Source organism: Enhydra lutris, unplaced genomic scaffold, assembly GCF_002288905.1.
Source record: "Enhydra lutris kenyoni isolate GAN:26980312 unplaced genomic scaffold, ASM228890v2 scaffoldscaffold9, whole genome shotgun sequence".
NCBI classification, from domain to species: Eukaryota; Metazoa; Chordata; class Mammalia; order Carnivora; family Mustelidae; genus Enhydra; species Enhydra lutris.
This window is the reverse complement of record NW_019154093.1, coordinates 34910139-34934575: the sequence shown is the minus strand read 5'-3', so window position 1 is coordinate 34934575 and position 24437 is coordinate 34910139. Positions and strand designations below refer to the sequence as shown.

At 38.9% G+C, this 24437-nt stretch overlaps 1 protein-coding gene across 1 annotated transcript; it reads right to left on the bottom strand.

The window, feature by feature from the left end:
• Positions 1-229: 229 nt before the first annotated feature.
• LOC111143699 (Tctex1 domain containing 1) lies at positions 230-24437 on the bottom strand. The gene is made up of 4 exons (XM_022497522.1): positions 24319-24437; positions 8189-8280; positions 1811-1935; positions 230-744 (listed from the first exon to the last, which is right to left on the bottom strand). The coding sequence occupies exons 1-4, from the start codon at positions 24435-24437 to the stop codon at positions 541-543; spliced, it is 540 nt and encodes a 179-aa protein (XP_022353230.1). The 3' UTR covers positions 230-540.

Genomic DNA, 24437 nt, shown 5'->3' with positions numbered 1-24437 from the left:
AAATCATTAATTCTACCTCAGCAGTTTCAACTGTCAGGTACATGTAACAATAATTGCAGTTAATGAATGCTGCTCAATTTATTAAGCATGAAATGAAAACCAGTATTTTTTTATATGCAGCACTGAGACACATTCACGTGTATCATTTGTATACTATGTTGAATATTCTTCTGCCCTTTATTGGTCAGGGTATATAGCCATGTTTGTTTGTCTTTAACTTCTCTTCATCAAAAACAACACAGGGAATTTTAATTCTCGCTACAAAGAGCAATTAAAATAATTAGTACCAAAAGTAAGAATCCATGTTTATGAGGAACAATCCAGCAGAACCAAGACTTAGTTCCTCCTCTGGATAAACAAGAGTCTTTCCTTGCCTCCCTTCCCTCCCTCAGTTCTTAGAGGAGCATAAAAAAGTCCAAAAATTCCAATTGTTTGAAATATTAGTGTTGTTTCTTTCTCAAACTTTTGGGCAGTAAAGCTTTCGTGTACATAGATATGGTCTATTTTGATTTTAAAAAGTAAGAACGGATTTATTTTCAGTCACTCGAAGTAAACTGCATAGACGCTTGCAAGAGCAAAGAGAGAAGAATTTCTGAAAACAGAAGATGAAAAGGTGTCACTTTTAGGATCCCAGAGGCACCTGCTTCCAATAAGAATGCTCTCACTTTTCCGTTGTCCGATGTGAACAATTACAATTAGCTTGTACCGTGGAATCATCAGGTCCTTGACCTGGGTTTTAATAACCTAGAAATTGAAAGAAGAACAGCAAAAAAAGGTCCTTACTTAGTCACTCTGAAACTTAGGAGGCTTTATCTTTGTCATAAATATGGTGGATTTAGGAAAATCACATGATGTGTCATAAATATGCTGGATTTAGGATTTTTAGTAACTGTTGTAGAAACTTCACTATGATTTCCTTTAAGCACCGTTCTCCTGAGATAGGACATTTAGAGACAAAATTAGAGCACCAGCAATAAATCTACATTTTCTAAGACACATGAAGAAACTGTAATCCAGAGAACAGGATTTAAAGGATTTATTACATTCTTTGAAAATCTATGTTAAGACGGCTTCCCTTCAAAGAATGTTGGCGTGAGAGTTATACCACCTTGTTTACGTCTAATTAAGGGAGCACACGTCTGGAGTCTCCTGTAATAGGACTAACCATGAATGTTTATTAAAGAGCTTGTTATAAAGAGGAAAGTAAAGAAAACCTAATGGAGTGCCAGCACTTTAGTTGATAAAAATAGAAATGTATTTAAAAACCACAATATCTGTATTCGATGGCACTCAGGGAAACTAGCCTGAACAAGAGAAAATGATCACTAAAATATATCTTTGGCAATAAATTTTTTTTCTTCCTAAGATTTTATTTATTTATTTGACAGACAGACATCACAAGTAGGCGGAGAGGCAGGCCGAGAGAGAGGGAGAAGCAAGCTCCCTGCTGAGCAGAGAGCCCAATGTGGGGCTCGATCCCAGGACCCTGGGATCATGACCTGAGCCGAAGGCAGAGGCTTTAACCCACTGAGCCACCCAGGTGCCCTGGCAATAAATTTTTTAATAAATGGGCATTTGTAAACATTTTTTAAACAAAATACATGCAAAATGATACACATAATAGTTGTATTAGGCAAAGGCTTTTTACACACACACACACACACACACACAGAATATGACCCCGTAAATATTTTCATAAAATATAAATAAGCATTTTTACTGCTACTGCAAATTAATTGCCTTCATCAAAAAGTAAGCAGTTGTCCTCTTAACAATATTCTAATTAACCCCGGGAAAATCACATATATACCTCAGAAATTGTTTTAGCCATCTGTCTACAGAGTTCTGGTTCATATTGCTCTTCTTGCAGATAGTTAGTTAACACATCTTTCAGGATTTGATTGACAATGACCACAGGAAAATGTTGGGTGGGACCTGCAAATACAGATGAAATTTCTAAGTGATTTCAAATGTTCTCCGCCCACCCGTCATCTAATCAAAAGAGTACTGAATCATGGAGAGACATTTCATCTTCTGGGTGGCCTCTATTTAAGGAAAAAATGGTCTTAACTAGGCTTCCAGACAGGTTCTCTGGCAAAGGACCAGAAGAAAACACACTGTGCCATTTCTTAGACTACCTAAAGAGTGTGGTCAATACCGTTGAGATTTGATATTGAAAGTATCCTCCTTCCCAGTTCCCACTATTAATGACTTACTTTAAAGTCTCAACATCTTTCTAACTGACCCCCAGGTCTTATAACCCCAGCTTTTTTCTCCAATGTATGTATACCACACTACAACTGGAGGGGTCGCTCTAAAACCCAGATCTGGCTATGACATTTCCTGTAGCAAAGTCTAAGGTCCAGCGCCTCTAACCTCTTTGCCCCCCACCATAGCCCTCTCTGTGGCTGCTCCAGTCTCTTGAACTTCATCTGTCTTTCAAGGGACGCTTGCGAACATTTGTTCTTGCCCCTCTTTTTAAGGGGGATGGCCTTCCCTATCTGGTTCATCTGAAAAATATCCACTCACGTTTCAAGGTCAGCTGAAATGTCTTCTCCAGGCTGCCACCTTCTTCTCCTCAGGTAAAAAAAAAAAAAAAATCATCCCTTCTTTTCAGTACCCCCAATTCTCTGGGTCCCCACTGCTCCAAATCCACCTGACAATAGCTAAAGCATTTCTGCCTTTCTCCCCAGTGAAATGGTAAGCTAGATCAGATTTTTCCTCTGCAGAGTCTAATACAATGCAAAAGGCAGAAGAAAGATTTAATGTGTGATTTCTGAATTTAAATAGAAGTAAACATTGTATAGGTAATAATCATAGTACAGATAATAACTACTTTCATTGAGCATATTTTACATATCATGTACTGTGATAAGTATATATTTATTACCTTACATAATCTTGCAATAAATCATTGGGGTGAATTTTACTGTTATCTCCATTTCACACACGGGAAAACAGAGGTTTAAATACATTCAGTAACTTGCCCAGAATCACACAGTGGCAGAGCTGGGAGGTACTTCCTGTTTTATCTGACTAGAGCTTATATTCTTAACCACATTTAGTCCATGTTCACAGCAGAGGCTTCAGATGGATCTTCTTTATTCTGCATCCCAGGAATCTTCCCTGTCCCTCCTGGGAGTATTAACCTCATCATCTCTCTGCCATTGCATGACATGCACATGTGCCCGGAGCCTGGCGTATAGTGGCTCCGTCATTAGTTGCTGAATTGATATAGATAAAGGAATGACATCCAGAATTATATTCAATTCTATTTTACTAGTCATTAGTATTGTTTATTGTTTATTTTCAATGACTGTATCAGGGTCTCAAGACACATATGGCACACTAAAAGTAGGACAACTCCTGGAGGATTTACTAAAGAGACTCCTTAAGAAGTTCCAAGCTGGAAACTGGACCAAAGGATAGTGCAGTGTCCCTTGACTAGTGACACTGAGGGTGTCACCCCATCCTAACCCAGGCTTGAGGGGTCTGAGAAGGGAACTCTTACTAGATCCGTTAGAGGCACATGGAGAGCGCTCCCTTGAGGGCAGCTATGCCCTTCCACTGATGGATGCAAAGAGCGTGAGATGAACCCACAGTCAGGGCTTGGGGGAAATAAAGACCCCAGCTCACTCTCCTTCCCACTCTGACTTTCCACTGAAGTTTTCCACTGGCCAGACTTAACTGGAAGGCTACAGCCTGGGGCTGTAATTGAGTTAGGTCAACCTCCTGGGGCTCAATACATAGTATTTGTATTTTGATGATTATATGGGAATTGTTCAGTTAAATCATCCTGGGGGAATGCGTCTGGATTGGTTAAAGCGAGAGTCACCTGATACAATGAGTATGAGGATTAACTCCAATATTTAGTTAGTAGGAATCTGTGTTCTATAGGACAGACAAGCGGTTACAAACATGGTAGACTTGTAGATTTACAACTCTAGGCTGGTCCTGACTGCTCCCATCTCATGGGGTCAGAAATAGGGCACCAGCCCATGTGGGCAAGTTCCTAGGCACCTACAAGCCTCTGTGGATCTTTTACATTTCCATCTGCATTCTTGAATGAAACAAAGCTAAATTTGAGAGTGGTTTCCCATTCTATTCAAGGAGGTTTTTTTAATTAACATTTAATGTATAATTTGTTTCAGGGGTTCAGGTCTGTGAATCATCAATCTTACACAACTCACAGCACTCCCCATAACACGTACCCTCCCCAATGTCCATCACGCAGTCACCCCATCCCTCTGACCCTCCTCCCCTCCAGCAACCCTCAGTTTGTTTCCTGAGATTAAGAGTCTTTTATAGTTTCTCTCCCTCTCTGGTTTCATCTTGTTTCATTTTTCCCTCCCTTCCCCTATGCAAGAAATTTACAGATGATATTCCTGGCTTGGACTAAATTAAATAGGTTATGTATATTCTAACTATACCTTTCTGTTGTTCACTCCCTCCTACCCAGCACGCATATTGCATATACCTTGACCTACACCACTCACATGGAACTTAATTTGGCCACATATTAGAGTAACTTGTATACATCATTTCCTTCAGCCAACAGTAAATTCCCTCAATGCAGATATCTGGGGACGGCCTCTTGCCTCCTAGGAAGATGAGAGTTTTTCAACTCTAACCAGATAATTCTTTAGAATCTGTTATCACCTCCTTGAGCCTAAGTCCAGGTTATGGTAGATGGCCCAAGCCAGGCCAATTAGAATCCTTTCTCAGAATTTTGATTTTAAACTGGAACTAGGGGGGGAAAAAAGCCAACCTCTTTCTGGTGACAAAAGTTATCACATGTGATCCTGAGGAACTGTAGAAGGCCATGACTCTCACCATGGAGAGGAAGGCAGGCCACGGTGAGAAAAGGAGGCCTACACCCAGCTTTGTGCTGGAAAGACAGAATCCTGGTTGTCCCCGAGTTCCTGTTTCCAGTAGCTCCTACTGTCTAGCTGTACCAATTTCCTTTCTGCCCTGGGCTTTGTGTGTGTGTTTTTTGTTTTTTGTTTTTTTAAATCTCATTAACTAGATCTATTTTGAAATATCATCATGGACTTTTCTTTTCTCATTTTCTTTTGTCATTGTTTTGTGACCTCTCCCCTATGCAGCCAGAATTATCCCTTGCCTTGCTCAGGCTGGGACGCTGAGCTGCAAAGACAAAGAAAGCGTGGATGTTCAGCTTTTGCCTTCCCAAATGATCTCCCTAATCTACCTTCAGATTCAACTAATGGGAATGGCAAAAGTTTTTTCTTTTCCTTTTCTTTCTTTTTTTGAATGGATTTTTTTTTTAAGGGAAAAATATTTTTAGAAATTGAAAAGCAAAGATCTGAAGAAAGGTTGGAATGAAAAAAAATAAAGGAAAGGAAAACAAAAGAAAAGAAAAGAAAAAAGAAAGAAAGAAACACTTGTTACAAAAATATATTTAAGGCAGAAAAGATAAAAATTTGGTTATTTAATATGTCTGTGTGTCAGCTTCCCCAAATTGCGGTAATAATAAGAATTCTCATGCACTGTTTTTTATTAGGATTAAATGAGTTTAAATATTTAAAACTTTTAGAATAGTGCCTGCCATGCACTAACCCCCCCTACTCTTGAGGTATTATTATTAGTGTGGTTGTTATCCTTGCTACGTCATGTTGAGGGAGGAGATGTTGCAGAGAAGGCAGCAAGATCGGGCGACGGTGTAAGTAGGGAGGCAGTGAGACCTCCACAGTCAGGAAGGACCCTAGCCGGTAGAGGGGAGTCAGGGGAGAGAGCGTGACGGTTTCTGTCCATGAGAGCATCTGATGACAGGGCCTGATCACCCCAAGGAAGCTGAGCTCAAATGATGTCTCTCTTTCTCTCTCTCTCCATCTTCAGGTTCTACTTTTTGTTATGTTGTTTACATTTTCAGGCAGGCTGTCTCGATGTGACAACAAAAATATAGCCACCGCTGATCTCCTGCTTACAGTCAGTGTTTTAAAAGAATCAGATACTTCTAATTAATGAGAAAATTTAAATGGTGTTTTATTACAAGAAATATGCTTTGATTTTTCCATTCCCTTTTTTCTTTCGTTAATTATACTTATGCTTTCATCTCATTCCGGCTATAATTACTCAGATAAAGGGAGGACAAAAATACTAAGCATTTAAAATGTGTTTAGATGATGCAAATATTATTGGATAGACTGTGAAAAATTAAACACAGTAATGCTAATGATTGACAGGTTCCCCACACATAATACTCTTTTGGGAAGTATTGTGTTGTGTAGATATGAGAGAAAATCTTTACCAAAGGTCCACAGAGTACCTCTCAGATGCAAAATAAACTCAGAAACAAGTAGCATTGGAAATACATTTTTGTCTGAGTATTAACAAGACAGCTAGTTGAATGGTTAAGAAATGAATTGTTAAGCATGAAAGACTTTGATCCTAAAGGAATAATTCACATGACTTTTTGTAAGAAAATATGGGAAATAACTTTATACTAAGCTATTTCTAACATTACTTTTCTGACTTGGTTCAACACTCAGTACTTCTAAAATTGATAAGATGATTTAGTTTGTTTACTAAAGGAAATATGTTATGAAAATATATCCTTATGAAGAAGAAACACAGGACTTCATAGTTCAAATCTTTTATCTTGTCAAAATCTAATTCAAACCATTTCAGCGTGTAGAGCCCAATGTCATAGGCATCGAATGGTTAAGATCTTTTAGTTACAAGTGGAGGAATACCTGACCCAAACCTAGCTTGCCTAATGAAAAGTCTAAGAACAGATAGCTGAATTTAGGACTCAAATAATGATGTTAGGATTTGGTTTTCTCCCGGTCTCAGGCTTCATGTGTTGGGGCAGAATGGCAAAAGCTCACATAGCCATACTTCTTTCAACTTTCAGAACCTAATTGGCTTCTTCAACAGCCCCAACAACATTGTCTATGTTGAATCTCAAAGGCTTTGATTGGCTTGACCTATCAAAGGGTCATATGCTATCCCAGAATTAGTCACTGTTGTATCTTTGAAGCTAGTGTCGGCTTTAGCAGATTGTTATGGACCAAAAGTGGTACTGATGGCAGCAGTGGGGTTCTCCAAAGGAAACTGGGTAAGGTTACCAGAAGGATTGGAAAATTATGCTGGATGGCAGGAATATTAGTTGTCTACCCCAGGCACGGTGAGAATACCAGGAGACTGACTAATTACAGAACCTTGTAATCCATGTAGTCTTGGGGATTACTGTAGAGAACAGCTATAAGGCCTAATGGGATGCACCGATGGTCTATAATTTTCTTGAAGTTAACTGGCTACAGATGGAACCACTCTGGCCCATAGAGTCCTTCCTTTGGTCATTGGCAAGTCTCTGTGGAATTTCTATATAGCAGTAATTATATACAGTGGGCAGATAATAGCGGGCAGGTACACATTTAGAGAAAACAAGTTGGTCTATGCAAAAACATGAATGGGAAAATGTATTCACTGTGGACTCCATCTGGGAGTATAGGGGCAGGTGCAAAGATCTTTGTTTTCAAAGACCCAAAACCTCAGTGGAAAGGGATAAACACCTCTGTCAACGAGGGACCAGAAATCATTTGCTTTGGCTTTGAAGTCTCCCCCCCCCCACACCTATCAACAACATTGGTTGGGTTTGCTGGATAAAACTTCAGTGCATATATCTTTCCTTTAACTTGAGCATATATAAAATAACTGTACAAGGATAATCCAGAAATACCCAGAAATGAAATTCTTGGTCCAGTACTATGCAATACACATTAGTGCTGCCAGTGATTTGCTCGGGATTTAGGAAACACTGATAAAGAAAACTAAGCAATGGGTGTTGGCCCCAATCTTGCAGAGGACGAAATTAAAACAGTATCAAATCACTTAATTGAAACCCCTTATATTGTGCTAATATTGAAGATAAGACCATGTTATCAGATACTATTTTAAGTAAATAGTGAGATTAGAAGTTTAAAATAAGGGGGCACCTGGGTGGCTCAGTTGGTTGAGTGGCCAACTGATAATTTCACTCAGGTCATGCTCTTGGGGTCATGGGATGGAACCCCATGATGAGCTCTGTGTGTTCAGCACAGAGTACACTTGAGATTCTTGCTCCCTCTTCCTCTGCCCCTACCACCCAAAATAAATAGATAAATAAATAAAATCTTTAAAAAAAAAAAAGAATTTTAAAATAGGAATGAATGATAAAATAACAGACCCAACTGATAGGTGTTTTCCATCTGAACTGTAAGGCGAGAGGCCTCGTCACCCTGGCTAGGTTCATCTGTATAACACACAGTACTCCTGGAGCTAAAAGCAAGGGAGAAGACAAATTTCAATAGTTATGATAATAATAATAACAACAAAACACATTGTTGCTTTTAGCAAAAATGTTACAAAGGTAAAGTTTCTCTAAGAATATTTCAAGCAAGTCTCCATATCAAATATCCCAATGTCTAAAGTCTAAAACATTTTAGAGAGGGAACAATCAAGACCTAGAGAAGTTACTTGGAGCAGGTCTCCATATAGTGGTTGAAGCCCAATGCAGCCCAGTGAAGCCCAAGGCATCTGACTATTCAGAAAGTGTTCATGAGTTGGTCTGTTTTAAAAGCCATTGCCAGAGGCATCTCCACCACAATGCAAAGGCTCTCTCCTCAAAGTGGACAAAACTAACAAAAGGGACTGGAGAATATAGGAGGAAGCTTAAAATTCTGGGAAACAACTATATATGCTATTAAACTTCATAAAAGTTCACAAGTTCACTCTTAAACATACCACACAAAATCCCGTTAGTAGAAAAAAGAAAAACAAGAAACTCACCTACACGGTGAGAGAAATGACAATTCACCCAAACTATTGCAAATCATTAGCATTTTCAACATTTCAACATTAAGAAAGGGTTTTGGCTTGGTTACCAAGGCAATATAAGCTTATCCAGGTGCTGAACAGGAGACCCAAGCAAAGAGGAGACCCTAATGTCCCTCCAGCACCACTTAATTCTCCTTAGGTCAGAGGAAATTCAACTGTCACTAATGGCAGTCTCAGCTCTACCCCCAAGTCTCTCCACCTGTGAAAATGGAAGTTAAGACAGATGTCATTTCAAAGGAGATACTACAATAGCGTGTATGTGTGTATGTGTGTGTGGTTATGTGTGTGTGTTTAGAGTGACCACTTTTCTAAGCAGGCTATGTTTTTTGCCTTAATTAAATGACAGATATTTGTTCTTAATCTTTTGGGATTTTTTTTTTTCTCTGCAAGGAGATTAAAATACTTAGTTTTCAGCTGTTTGGAATGAGTAAACTTTTTGCAAATGATATTTTAAGAAAATCACAGATAATCTGTTTAAAAAAATCCTTAATACAATTTGTGTAATAAATGAAGGTTTACCCACCCAACCCAAGAAATCGATGCAAGTAATTATGGCTGCATTTTCACGATAGATTTCTGGATTAGTGATTTAGTTCTCATTCTTGTAACACCTGCTTTCCCCAGTTTTCTGCTGCCCTTTGAAGTAGCAACCAACCTGTTTGGCCACATGGGCAGCAGGTGTTGTGGGCAGTACCCACAAAAGATGATCGCTTCTGCTCAGAAAACCCCACGTTGCAAAAGCCCCCTGATCTGAAGTTAAACTAGCCTGTCCTGATATTATATGTGCTAATTTTCACTTTGCAAAAACATTTTCCAGCAAGGATCTCATTTTACCTTCACAAGACTCTCTTAAGTTAGTAAACAAGTTATTCTACCCATTTCAGAGATAAAAGGAATGAGGCAAAGGGCTTACTGCCATACGTGTCGTAAAGGCAGACTCAGATTTCAAACATCCTATTTACCTTCCCTTAACAAAGTCTCACACATGATCATTTCAGACAGAAAGAAAATAGGGACAACCACCACCTAAATCATTAATGACTGAATTTGAAACTTACTTGCACAAATATACAGCAGGTGTTAATAAAAACCCAATTTCTCTTCTACTGAACACCTTGTTAAAAATTCATAGAAAGAGAAGTAGTGTTGGTACAAAACTCAAAGTAGCATAAGTTGGAAGTCTCAGACAAAAATCAAATAAGGATTTTTTTTTTCACAAACAGTCCTCACTATTACTTTGTTTCATGTTACTGAAAAGTTGATAATCAGTACAGTAGTGTTTATCAGTATGAAACTGGAAAGTGTCATAAGTGCAGTTTAAAAAACCCACTGGCTGAAGAGAGGTGTGCAATCAGAAGGAGTTGCAGACTGACTTTTCAAAACTTACGAAGGGGATTCTGTTCCGTGCCTTTTCATTTCCACAGTAATCATGTAAATGCTGCATCTTCATTATAAAAAGTTCAAAACATAGAAAAGTATAAAGACTAAAGTAAAATTACACAAAACATTACTAATCCCAGTTAGTACCTAACCACCGTTAACATTACAAAAATCTTTTTAGACATGACTGTACATATGGGAGCATATGATAGATGCTTGGCTTTTTTTTCCCCTTCACTTGAAAATGTATCATGGATAACTTTCTGTGTTGATAGTAATCTACATCAATATTTTAAACATCAAGACAGTATTTAATATATGAACATACTACATTTTATTTATCCTCTTGTTCTTCTGGAAATCTAGGCTGTTTCTAAAACATCATTGTTGTGAAGAAAGCCAGGGTAAACATCGTGGTGGGGACTGCCTGCCATTGGCTCTCCAGTGTTCTTTCCTTCCTTGTTAGCAGAACTCTTAAGTGAGTGGAAATATTTCTCTCTACACTAAAGACAAATTCTTGGATTTCTTTGGTGCTATTGTGGCCACGTGGCTTGTAAGCCAATGAGATGTAAGAGAAAATTTTTGTTAAAATCCTGAGAGAGTTTCCCCAAAAGAGTGAATTCAATCAAGAGCAACCTGTTTATATCCTTGATGACTGGTATGTGGGTATGACTTCAAGAGTTTAGCAGCCATCTTGGGTTTTGAGATGACCTTATAAATTATACATTGGGAAGAGAGAAGAAGGCTAGGTCCCTGAATTGCTTCCCTCCAGACTTTTTACATAAGAGAAAAATACAGTTCTATTTTGTTTAAGTCACTAATTTTTTTTAAGAGATTTTATTTGACAGAGAGAGATCACAAGCAGGCAGAGAGGCAGGCAGAGAAAGAGGGGGAAGCAGGCTCCCTGCTGAGCAGAGAGCCCGATGCAGGGCTTGATCCCAGGACCCTGAGATCATGACATGAGCTGAAGGCAGAGGCTTACCCGACTGAGCCACCCAGGCGCCCCTACATCACTAGTTAAAAAAAATATTATAAGAAGCATTATATAATACTGTTACAAATTCTAACTGATACAGAATTTGCTACTTGGAAGTGGGATGTTGCAAGTACCGGAGGACAAGACTTGGACTTGGTTTTGGGAAGGAGGTAAGGCTTCAGAGAATGGCGTTTTAGATATTTTGCTGTAACCTGGCATCCTTTCTCATGCAGAAAGGAAAACATTTGGTTCATCTATTGCTTTCTGTACCATGTATCCACTAAAACTATACCTTCACGGCAAATTACAGAAAATTACTTGTTACCTTAAAAAAAAAAAACCTCTGTTTATGATATTTTTTTGAAACTGAGATCTGCTTAAAATGAGATGGGTTGGAAAAAGGAAGAGTGAAGAGAAAACAATGAGCTGAAGAGAAAAAATAAAATATTTATTCCTTGAAAAAGAAACAGAAGGAAGAGATCAGATATCAGAAGTGCTTGCAATCTGGGTAGCTAATCTGAAACCAGAATATGGGCTCGGTAAGTTTTGAGAAATAAAAAAGATTCTGAAATAAAAAAGATTGAGAAATAAAAAGGATTCCCCACTGAAAATGGGGAATGACTGACAGCGTTTAGAATACTGACTTGGAAAATAAGCAGTATATATTTTCTATTTGATAAACAACTTTACTCAAGCCCTTTGAAATTTTTACAAATAAAAATGTGAGATGCTCAAAAAGCAACTTTATAATTTTAATTACCAGTGCTGTATACACAGCAGAAAACATTTATTGGGTGTACGTCCAACATTACAAGTGGCTACATGTCAGGTGTCTATGACCAGACTTCCCATAGTTTATAATAACAATCCTTCTAGACAGATAGATGATCTCCTTGCAAAGGGAAAGCTGTAGGTGATCTTATTTTTGAAATGTGAAAAATGCTCTTGCTCTCTGTGTTTCATCAACTTATTGGCATTTAGGGAGGAATAAGGTTCTATTGGCAAAACGTATCCGAGAGAGTTGTCAAGTTTTAGGAAGGAAGGTAGATGGAAAGTAAACACAGGGAAACTGAAAGTCTGGCAGAAACTACTGGTGAAAACAAGGAACAAATCAACCAATGTTATTCTAGGGAGGAGAGTAACAATTTGTAACCCAGTGCAAATTTCAGTAATACTTGGAATCAAATCTTCTACTGCTGAGGACAGACGTGGCCATTAACCTGGATGCAGAACTAGCTGCATGAAGTTGGTCCACAATAACAAAAGGAACCCTTCTCTACTGTATCTGATTGACACTGGAAACATCCATGCAGGCCCAACAGCCTGTGTTCTGATTATGCAGGAAAGAGGCAAAAAGAAAATTAGCTAAGCAGTTGGAATATGTTTACTCTTTGATGAAAGGAAATTCAGTTCTCCTGAAACAGCTTACAAAGGTATTTGCTGGTCATTCCTTGAATTACACCGAATAAATACAAGGCTTGTCTTCTTATCATAACTGTTAGACACAGAAGTAATTTCAATGAAATCTCACCAGCCTCAATAGTATCTAATTATTATTGAGAATTCATGTCCAGACATTTTCACTGCCATTATTACGGAGATGTTTGAAAGCTGAAGTAAGAAATAATATTTGAATGTATAACTGGCCTTGGAACCATTAATTTAGTAGATTAAGAAAGTTAGAATATCATCTCTTTCTTCCATTTGTAACCAGAAAATGCCTGGAACTATCATATTTTGAATGGTATCATTTAAGCAGTTTTCCCGCCTAAATCTGTTACTGAAGTTATGTGCTGCCTCCCAGTGGAGATATTTCAGAACGCACAGAGTAAAAAGAAGGCTTCAGGATGTACACACGTCGACTTTGGTTCTTCTGTTTTCTCTCATTCTTTCAACAAACATTTATGGCTCATAAGGGGCAGACTGGTGATACAAGAAAAGTTATTCCTGGTGCTCAAGAAATAAGATATTGCAAACAACATGAAATATGCATAAAGGCTCACTTAGTTGAGAACTTTCTGCCTCAAAACATCCACATTTTATGAATGTTATGTGTAGAGCAAAAACATACCAGCTCTTACCCTGTCACTAGAAGATGGAAGTTATCTAGCAAGGTAATTTAGTTTTGTGGCCATTTAGTTTATAGCTAGTTTGCTGGATCTTTATGTAGCTTTGAGATATATTATTCTCATTACTGGCCCCATCATGCCAGTAAGAGAAAGATTATAATACAAAGAAAGGCCAAGTTACATTCTCATAAATGAGAGAGGAGAGAAAACGACAACGAATGTATTCTTGTAGGATATATTTCTCAAGAGCAGGAATGCTTCTGAAGGTCAAAAGAATAAACCACACAACCTATAGAAAATCTAGTTCTGATGTGACTGAAGATTATCCAGGAAAGGTGACTGACAAGATAGAATAATTCTGAGTGTGTGGATAGAAAATCAGAGCGTCTGAAGCCCACTGAACTAACGTTCACTCAAGAGAAGGTGAGGTTAAAGCCAAAGGCAGCTGATGAAAATTCTGTTGCAGCTCCTGGATGATGGATAGATTCAAAGTTGCATTACCCTTGGCAATCATCTCTCAGTTGAGGCTGAGAGTATGGGTCCCACGGCTACCACCGCAAAACTACCACCGTGCCGCAAAACTACAGAGAACATGAAGAACTGTGGTCTATCTCAACAGATTTTCAACACAAATGAAAGTTTCTGTCTTTAACGATTATATTTATTTATTAGACAGGAAGAGCGAGAGCACAAGCAGGGGGAGCAGCAGGCAGAGATAAAGGAAGAAGCAGGTTCCCTGCTAAGCAGGGACCCTGATGTGGGGCTTCATGTGGGGCTGGATCCCAGGACCCCAGGGATCATGACCAGAGCAGAAGGCAGACACTAAACTGACTGAGCCACCCAGGTGCCCCTCTTTTTTTTTTTTTTTTTTTCAATAGATGCACAATGGAGTGCTTTAGCAAGAAGGTAAAAGTATACCATGTTTTTAAAATTCGAGAATTTAACAATTCCATTGCTGTAAATGCATCTTATGTTTTCAAGATGAAAATCCTGAGTCACCTGGACTTAACAGCTACGTGGACCTGGGAACATAATCTGTCTGTGAGCAACAGAACTTGTTTGTTCAGGAATTAGTAACCTGCAATAATTAGTCATTCAAAAAATACTTACTGAGTTGCTGTTATGTTCCAGGATCTCTTCTAGGTTCTTGGGACCCAAAATGAAACAAACAAAGATCTTTGCCCTCAAGGAACTTAGTGAGAAGGGACAGATCATAGACAATAAAATACTAACCTAGTAAATTATATACTCTTTTAGAAGGTGATAAATGCTACAGTGGAAAGAATTGCTTCATTAAGGGGCCTTGAAAGTAGATCAAGGAGAGGGTGCTGTTTGCAGTTTTCAATAGAATGGTCAAGATAGGCTTCCATGAACAAAGACTTGAAGGAGACGAGGAAAGGCACCCTGTGGATAGCTGAGGGAGTAGGGAGAGGGAAAAGCCTATGCCCAAGGTTTGAGATAGGAGGCTTCTTGGTATTTCTGCAGAAGTGCATAAAGGCCAGAGTAGCAGGAGCAGAGGGAGCGAGCAGGAGGGTGAAGGAGATGAGGTTCTGAAGGTGTTAGGCAGCTAGATCATGAGGAGCTTTGTGAACCACTGTAAAACCCTGGCTTTCATGCTGAGCAAGTGGGAGCCTACGGAGAGTTTTGAGCCGAGGAACAGCAAGATCTGCTTTAGAGTTTACAGGGATCGCTCCAACTGCTATTTTGAGAATAGACTATAGGCTGGCAGGTGTCAAAACAGGGAGACCGGTCAGGAAGCTTTTATAGTAATCCAGGGGAGAGAGGACAGTAACCGCTATGGACTAAATTTTGTCTCCCCAAAATTCATATGTGGAAGACTTATTGCCCTACCATGTGACCACATTGGAGCTACTGCCTTTAAGAAGTTAACTACGGTTAAGTGAGGTCACAGAGGTGAAGCCCTGAGCCAAAAATATTGGAGGCCTTCTATTAGAGGAAGAGACACCAGGGTTCTCTGTCCATCATGTGAAGACACAGTGAAGAGGTACCCCTCTACAAGCCGGGAAGAGGGTGGACACGAGAACCTGACCATGTTGGCATCATGATTTTAGACTTCCTGATTTCAGATTTCACAGCTCCAGGACTGTGAAAAAAAAAAATCAATTCCTATTATTTAAGCTGCCCAATCTATGGTATTTTATTATGACAACCTGAGCCAACTAACACAGTGGCTCAGACTGAGATAGGAGATGTCGGGGATAGTGGTCAGTAGTTAGATTCTGGATATATTTTCCAAGTTGATTCAACAGAATTTCCTAAGGCATAGGAAGGGGGGCAGTTAGATAGAGAGTTCAGTTGAGAGCATGTTTGAGATGGTTACCATATACTGAAGTAGGTCAATAGGCAGTCAGATCCATGACTGTGGGTTTTGGGAGAGTTATGGAGATGTAAATTTGAGGGCATAATACTATGTCTCAGTCATGAGCCTGGAGGAGATTCCTGAGGGGCTAAGTGCAGGACAAGAGGCGAATAGGACAAAGGACTGCTCTCTGAGGCACTCCAACATTAACTTCTCTGGGGAGAAGACAGGAAGCAGGAAGAAGACAGAGAAGGGGGAACCCATGAGGTAGAAGGTAAACAGGAAAGTGTGAGTCCTGAAGCCAGGTGAAGAACTTGTTTCCGGGGAAAAGAGTGCTCAGGGGACAGTGCTAAATGCTGACAGGCCAAGTAAGATGAGGACTGACCACTGGATCAGCAACGTGAGTCATGATCTTGCTAAGAGCAGTACCACAAGTTCAAGGACAGTCTGTTTTGTTCACCATGGTATCTTTAGCACTTAGCACAATGCCATGACCCAGGCAACAAAAATGTTTTTAATGAATAAAAGGAATAATACTAAAAAAAAAAAAAAAGTCATGATACTGTTGTCATTATGATTCTCATTTTATAGATGATGTAGTAAGACTCAAAGAATATTAAATGGTAGCTGGGTAAGTAGATCTGGGATTCAAACACAGGTCTCATTTGACTCCAAAGTTCTTTGTGATAATAATAATTAATATTTGCTCTGTTTTTAGATGTGCCAAGAACTATTCTAGGTGTTTCCATATATTCTTTTTTTTTTTAAAGATTTTTATTTATTTATTTGACAGAGAGAGATCACAAGTAGGCAGAGAGGCAGGCAGAGAGAGAGAAGGAAGCAGGGTCCCTGCTGAGCAGAGAGCCCGATGTGGGGCTTGATCCCAGGACCCTGGGATCATGACCTGAGCCGAAAGCAGAGGCTTTAACCCACTGAGTCACCAGGCGCCCCATTCCATGTATTCTTTTAATGAATTCTCACCATACCCCAAAGCAACAATGACTACTTTTAACCCACTCTATAGAAGAAGAAGCTGGGGTAAAGCGGGCTCAATAACTTATGCAAAATCAGCTTAAGTGCTCAAGCTGGAACCCCAGCCAGTCTATGCAGAACCCATCTCTGAGCCACTCCATTCGACTCCCTGGCTATGCGGTGGCTCTCCCATCCCCTCTTTTAGAAACACTGTACTAGTTAGCCAGAGATGCCACAAAAAAGTACCATAGATCAGGTGGCCTGAACCCCAGAAATGCATGACCTCAGTTCTGGAGGCTGGACGTTTGAGAACAAGGTGTCGGCTTGCTTGGTTGCTTATGAGTGCCGTGGCAAGAGGGGTCGGTTCCTGGTGCAGATGGCTGTCTTCTCTCTTTGTCTTCACATCCTCTCCCTCTATGTGTATTTGTGTCCAAATTTCTTTTTCTTAGAAGGATACCTGTCATGTTGGATTAGAACTACCCTAATGGGTTCATTTAAACTTAACTACCTCTTTAAAGATGCTGTTAGCGGGTAAGGTCACATTCTGAAGTACTGGGGGTGAGGGCTTCAGTATGAACTTGGCAGGCACGGCGCAGTTTGGCCCAGAGGTGTGGGGAGCGCACCTTTTGGCCCATATGACAAAGGACAACACTTTCATGACATCTACAAATTCTCGGGTCAGAGAACTGCAGATTATTTGCTCTGTTGTTCGGAGTTGTGGGAAGTCATTCAATCTCACCAAGTGTCCTCAGTGTATGGGGAGAATAGGGCATGCACATACTTATTTTTTCTAAACACTGTTGGATTTATTTGCTGAACAGATATTTGTTTTCATTCTCATTTTTCTAGCAAATACCCACATTTAGTATCATTCTCCCTTCTTATATTCTGCCATTCAGATGGATGCAAAATGGTATCTTGCTTTAATTTGCATGTTTCTGATTCCAAGTGAGTTCGAGCATCTCTTTATAGTCCTGTTTTCAACCATCTCTTCATATTCTGCTTGGCCATTTGGGTTTTCCTCTGCAAACTGCTATTTATCTTCTTTGACTATTTTTTTTTATTGTCAATGTGCATGATTTAAAAAAATATATCTATCTTCTGCTGGCCTATTAACTGTGCCTATTGCATTTTTTATTGAACAGAAATGCTAAGTTTTATTGTAGTTATATTTATCAAGTTTTTTTTCTTTATGGTTTTGTTTTTTCATTTTGGGATCTTATTTGAGAACTCTTTCTTTAGCCACAGGACACAAAGACATTCTCCGAAACTTCCTTTTATTAGCTTTATAGCTTCCCACACATAAGTCTTCCATGGGGAATCTACTAGGAAAATGGTATAGAGTAAGAATCCCACCTCATTTTCTTTCACCTAGTGAGCTATTTTTCTCCCAACACCATCTATCAAAAAATCCATAATTTCCCCATTGCTCATATATGATGTTTCCATATAATCAAGAGTCTATTTCTGAGGTTTCTATGTGTTTCATTGGTCTGTTTCTCTGTTCATGCACCTGTCTATTCCTGCATTTATTATCATTTTTTACTTTCTAAAATTTTGTGGGATATCTTAAGACTTGATCACATTTCCAGGGCAGTTTTTACAAAGATGCCAATGAAGGATTACATACAAAGATGTTCCGTGTGGCATGTGAAACCCAATCTAGATGTCCATCCCTAGGGGAATGGATACAAACATATGTGACATTAAAAACTACTATGCCACAGGGGCGCCTGGGTGACTCAGTGGGTTAAGCCTCTGCCTTCGGCTCAGGTCATGATCTTAGGGTCCTGGGATCGAGTCCCACATCAGGCTCTCTGCTTGGCGGGGAGCCTGCTTCCCCTCTCTCTCTGCCTACTTGTGATCTCTCTCTCTCTCTCTCTGTGTCAAATAAATAAATAAAAATCTTAAAAAAAAACAACTACTATGCCACAGTAAGAAGCAAAGCGTTAGAATCCCTAGTTACATGAGTTAATAAAAAAAAATGAAAATGTAGAATAAGATAAACAAAAGTGAGAAAACAAAATGAGATTTATAGCACAACACCATTTATGTCAGTCAAAATCTCTGGTAAGTACTTGTTCTGCATTCTTTTATGAGGTGGTCAGTCAGGTGTGGCACAGAAGGAGACGGCGGAGGAGACTGAGGAAAACACAGCTTGCTATACTCACAGATCCTAGAGATAAGAGACATGCCACGCCATGCAGGGTTCTGTGGAAAAGCACCAGGGTGTCAAGATGCAGAGGACAGGAGCAAGGGAGGGACGGGGCTAGAGCCTTAATTGGGATTTCTGAGGAAAAGGCAAAACTGGGCAAAGAAAACAGTTTAAGACTGGCTAGTCTGAAAAATTTTGGTGGGCTAGAGACTGCTCTAGGCATTAAGACAGAGGAATATTGTGTGTTGGGTGTTGGGGGGCATAGAGAAGGGGGCTGGATCTGGGTTGGATAGTTGCATATCAAAGGCATGGTCCCTGCTGAGACCTAGGCTAGCTTCAAGAATTGGCTAGACATGGGACGGGCAGTCCCTCTTCAGCCAGAAAGTTTTTTTTAAAACATGTCAAAACATCATAATGCACAGAAAATTTTAAAAATACCTATGTATATACACTTAAATATGTGTATTCTTATGGCGTATGTCATGCTATGTGAATTAGAGTGGGTACCTTTTGAGAATCGGGAGTGAAGTGGGGAAGGGGAAGAAGAGGGACAACTAGATAAATACCGGGTTCTCGCCCATACTGGTGATGGCAATGTGCTATGGAATGAAGAATATTTTCAACTCTGCTCCTGAGAGAAGTAAGATAATATATGAGATAACTGGAGATCATAAAAGCATCTTCTCTACTTAACCCACAGGATTTTTATGAGAATCATATGGGTATTGTATGTGAAACAGTTTCATAATCTATCAAGGACAACATGATATTAGTTTTTACTATGGTTTAATTTGGGATCATGGCCATTTCAGTTTTCTCAAGCTTCTTTCTCTTTGAAGGGCGGAAGCTATACTTCATCCAGGTCTTTTGGGGGCTTTAATTTTATTTAGATGGCAGAGAATTTATCAAAATCAGGAAACAGTTTGGGCAAAATCATTTTTTTTTTTTTTAACTGTGTAGGACAAGCTCACAGCAGTCTAGGTTGAAATCATAGGATAAATTCATCACATTTAAAATTTCTTGCTCACCACCTATCCTACCAGATTATAAACTCTCCAGGAGCAGGGATCTTTTCTTTGTGGTTCCCCCACCCAACAAAGTGCCTGGAACTTACTCATTGGTCAATAAATAGTTATCTCAAATAAAGTAATGAATGCAGTATTTTCCATTTTTTCAGGAAAAAAATTTTCAGGTGGGTTTCATTTTACTTGAAAAAATGACCTTCTCCAGAGTAGAACTCTACAGTTAGTTACCTTTACATGACCAACGTGTGGCACAGTAATTGGTACAGAGTAACAGCTCAGGAAACCTTGAATAAATGAATGAGTCAAAGAATATCTTGTCCCAACTGGGGTGTTAGATGCCACCAGTGGGTTTAAACAGAGAGCAGTGTGATCCATACTCAAAGTTCTTGCAACATGACATCACTGTAATTTTGGTGTGAGACCAAAGAGAGACGTTTTTAGTCCCCAACCTTAGGCCTGACCTCCTAGGTGAACTACTGGCCTGAGAAAAAATAAGCTTGGCTATCATGTCACATTATCCTGGGAAAGTCACTTAACCTCAGGCTTCTGTTTTCATTTTAAGAACATGTGAGTAGCACATCTGTTCAAATACTGTTTGAGGGCTGCCAAAGGCTGAGCTTCCAACAAGAAAGATGCCATTGTCATGACCTGCTCTTACCCATGGATGGGAAACCAGGTTCAGTTGAATGAATAGAAGACTTTCTTAATGTAAGTTACACATAAATAGCCAATTTTCAGAGAATGATAATACTTTCTTCTACACAAAAGCCCATTTTGCCACTTGCTAATTCTGTAGCTTTGGAACCTCAGCCTTTCTAGGCTTCTGTTTCTTCCTTTGCAAAACGGGGATGGTAACAGCATCTATCTTAGTGGGCAGGGTCAGCAAACATTTCTGTAAAATGCCATCTAGCAAATATTCTGGCTTTGCGGGTCTTCTGTTTTCTACTGGACCCGCTGCCCTCTATAGTGAGAAAGCAGCCAGAGATGATACATACACGAATAGGAACATGGCTGTGTTCCAGTACAAGTTTATTGATGGATACTGAAATCTGCATTTTTATTAACATCACAGGATAAAAAATATTAAAAAAATTTTTTTTCAACCACGTAAAAACCATACTTAGCTAGGGGACTATATAAAAACAGGTGGTATGTTGGACTTGGCCCTTGGGCCATAGTTTGTCACTCACTGCTACAGAGGTTCTGTGACACTCAAAGTCATAGTGAGGGCTCAATAAATGTTAGCTATTTTCAGCCTTATGACTATCAGTTATTTACGTGGAAAAACAAACACAATTCAAAATTATAGATGAAGTATGATGATAACTAGAAAGGTATAAAAAGAAATATGCTGACATGCTCCCAGTTAGGATGCTGGGAGAGTAAGATCCAGCTTAAGATGTTTCTTATTTTAAGAATAAGACATAAAAATTACATTATAATGAAAACATAATTTAAATAAAAAAGATCCAGCCCTAAAAACAGTTAACAATAATTATACTGAATATAAATTCAATCTTCCTTTCGTAATTCAGAAGGCACCTGGGATATGCATTATGTCCAGGGATCAGTGTTAGAACCAGTTAATACTGTAAAACGATGTAGACATAGAAACCAAGACTGGAGGGCTGAATCTATACCGATTTTTCACCACACCCAAGAAGTGGCTTCCCTGGTAGGTCTACCTCCTACTCTTCTTTGCCTTCCTTATCAGTATTTTTACTGCTATAAGGCAAATAAATCCACAACCTAACAAGAGAGACAGGCAAGAAACCAGTCAAATACAGTAGCGTGTAGAAGAGAAAAGCAGCAGGAACAGAAAGGAAGAACATCCAAATGGAAGTGGAAGTGGTTGTAGTTGAGTGGTTTGGAGAAAGCTTCCTAGAAAGGTTGAGTTGGAGCTAAATCCAGGAGAAGGAGGAGAATGAAGCCAGAGTGTAACAAGAACATTCCAGACAAGGGTACCCTTGAAAAGGCAACATGGGGCAATGGCTGGAGGCAAGACAGAGCATTGAAGGATTATAAATGTGGAAGTTGAGTATGGCCAGAGAGTAGGACACAAGCAGGATAGTGGAGAACACAGCGGTTGAGAAGTAGGCAAAGATCTCTGACCCTATAAGCCTTACTCATGATTTAGGACTCTATCCTATTCACTAAATTGTTTCTTGACCATAAACCTCAGTTATTTCATGGTAAAATGGTGAGAATGAGGTCTACCTAGTAGGATTAATGCTGGGGCTATTAAATGAGATGATATATTTGGTCCTCAGTGTATTTCAGGATAAGTTTTATCTATTGAAATTGATCTAGTAAAAAAATTGTTTTTGCCACTTCAGAAAACAGTGTGGAGATTCCTTAAGAAATTAAAAATAGAGCTACCCTATGACCTTGCAATTGCACTACTGGGTATTTACTCCAAAGATACAGATGTAATGAAAAGAAGGGCCATCTATACCCCAATGTTCATAGCAGCAATGGCCACAGTTGCCAAACTGTGGAAAGAACCAAGATGCCCTTCAACAGACGAATGGATAAAGAAGATATGGTCCATATATACAATAGAGTATTATGCCTCCATCAGAAAGGATGAATACCCAACTTTTGCATCAGCATGAACGGGACTGGAGGAGATTATGCTGAGTGAAATAAGTCAAGCAGAGAGAGTCAAGTATCATACGCTTTCACTTACTTGTGGAACATAAGGAATAATACAGAGGACATTGGGAGATGGAGAGGAGAAGTGAGATGGGTGAAGTCAGAGGGGGAGACACACCATGAGAGACTGTGGACTCTGAGAAAAAATTGTTTTTAAATAACTTTCAAAAGAAAGGTATATGTTTTTTCCACGAAACTCTGCAATTTCAAAACAATGCCTCCATTTGATAGCCACTGAAATTTCAGAATTTTTCTGCTGGTCAAAGACTCATTTCATGTAGGAGAACCACTCACAAAGTCTGGTCCCAGACAGTGCTGAAGACCTTGAAAGTAAGTTGGCAGCCTCCCAAATGACCTCTGTACTGTAAGGGCACTTGGAAGCTGGTCATTCGTTTTCTAAGAAAAAAAAAATTCAAATAGAGAGTCCATTCTGAGTGTTCTGAGAGTCTGAATTTCTAACTTTGAAATACATCAATGAAATGATCTCTTAACTGTATTTGTCAGTGAAAAATGTATCCTCCTGTGTTGGTAACACGATTTCTGTATTTTTGTTACTTTTAATTTGTATTTATATTTCATCAATTAAAAATGGATGCTCTCTAATTATTCAAATTTGGCCATGTTCTGCTTCTATACGACTTTCTAATTTGCTTTGAAAGGCAAGATGTAAATGAAAAGGATGCAAGTAGGAATGACAGTTTCATCTTCAGACGAGAGCAGTTTCTCTTTAAATCACAAAATGTCAGGCTATTAATACAAATTTCTTTTGGAAAAACTTGAATTTAAGCTAACAAATATTTTAAAATAAACTTAAATAGAACTTTTACCTTGAAATATTGGAAATAGAGGCCAAAATGGCTTAGCATCAGAAGCAAAAGTTGCAGAGGTTAATTTTTCTCCCAGCTTTAGCTCTGACCTTGGCTAGGACTGCTACTCCTTTACATTTTCTATCTGTAAAAGGGTTGGAAAGTTGAATTTTAAGTTGAATATAACACACTCTGAGAGTAGAAAGTAGGAAGATTGGGTTTCAGAATTATAATGTAAATCTATTTTAGTTTTTCTGGTCTCTGCTCTGTAGGACACACCAGCTCCTGCCGCCCATCCTTGCACACCCTTCAATACCACGGAAATTGTTAAGAAGGAAAGCTTATTATGTAAGTTTATTAACCTCTGCATTAGATAATTTGTTTTGTTTTCTTTCCAATGGCAATCAAAAAGAAATGTCATGCGAGTATTAAAAATTAATTAATATTTTCAAGAGAGCAAATACAGTATGTAGCAAGAGCCAAAAATGTACTTACTACCTTTAACCCACTATTATATTTCCAGAAAGAAAATAAGCAGAAACTTATTATATAGTGAAAAAGAAAAAAAAAGTGGAAACAAACTTAAAATGCCCAAGAATTGGGACATGGTTAACTAACCCAGACTTATAAGCAGACAAAATATTATGCAGCCATTTAAAAGGTTATGGGGAAAGCTATTGAAAATATATTACAAAATTTGTATAAAATAATGCTAAATGTCATATATATATATATATACATATATATATATCCCCTATAGAGAGAGAAAGATTATAAAATGCAAAATCTATGCATTTATGTGATATTGAGTAGAAGAATTCAGGAGACACGTAAGAAGAAGCTGGTCTACACTGCATATGGTATTTATTTTGGGTAGATGATTTTTTGGGGGGTGCTCTTTGAAATAGTACAAAATGCTGCTGGAATCAACATACCACTTAGATTTTCTCACTCTCTTTTTCTTTCGTTTTAAAAATATAGCCCCAAAAGATGACTCAAAATGTTGTACTTGCCCATCTTCTCCCTTTTTATGTCCCAAAGGAAAATTTTTTTCTTCTGATAAGAAGTATGCACTGGTTATTCAATAATTGAATTTAGGTCATTAGACATTCGGTTACTCACTTTTTGGTGTACCCATGAAGTTCCTTCTGCCGGAATTCACGACCACTTAGAGAAGACACACTCCCTCTTTTCCTTACTGAATGAGTCATTCTGTCTTTAGCAATGTCTGACATCATCAT

Bases quoted from the DNA above. Each gene is read 5' to 3' on its own strand.
- LOC111143699 (XM_022497522.1), bottom strand. From the start codon at position 24,437: ATGATGATGTCAGACATTGCTAAAGACAGAATGACTCATTCAGTAAGG. The intron at 8,281-24,318 runs GTGAGTAACCGA...CCTTGCTTTTAG, and splicing joins CTTCATGGGTACACCAAAAA to CTCCAGGAGTACTGTGTGTT. The intron at 745-1,810 runs GTATATATGTGA...TTCAATTTCTAG, and splicing joins TGGCTAAAACAATTTCTGAG to GTTATTAAAACCCAGGTCAA.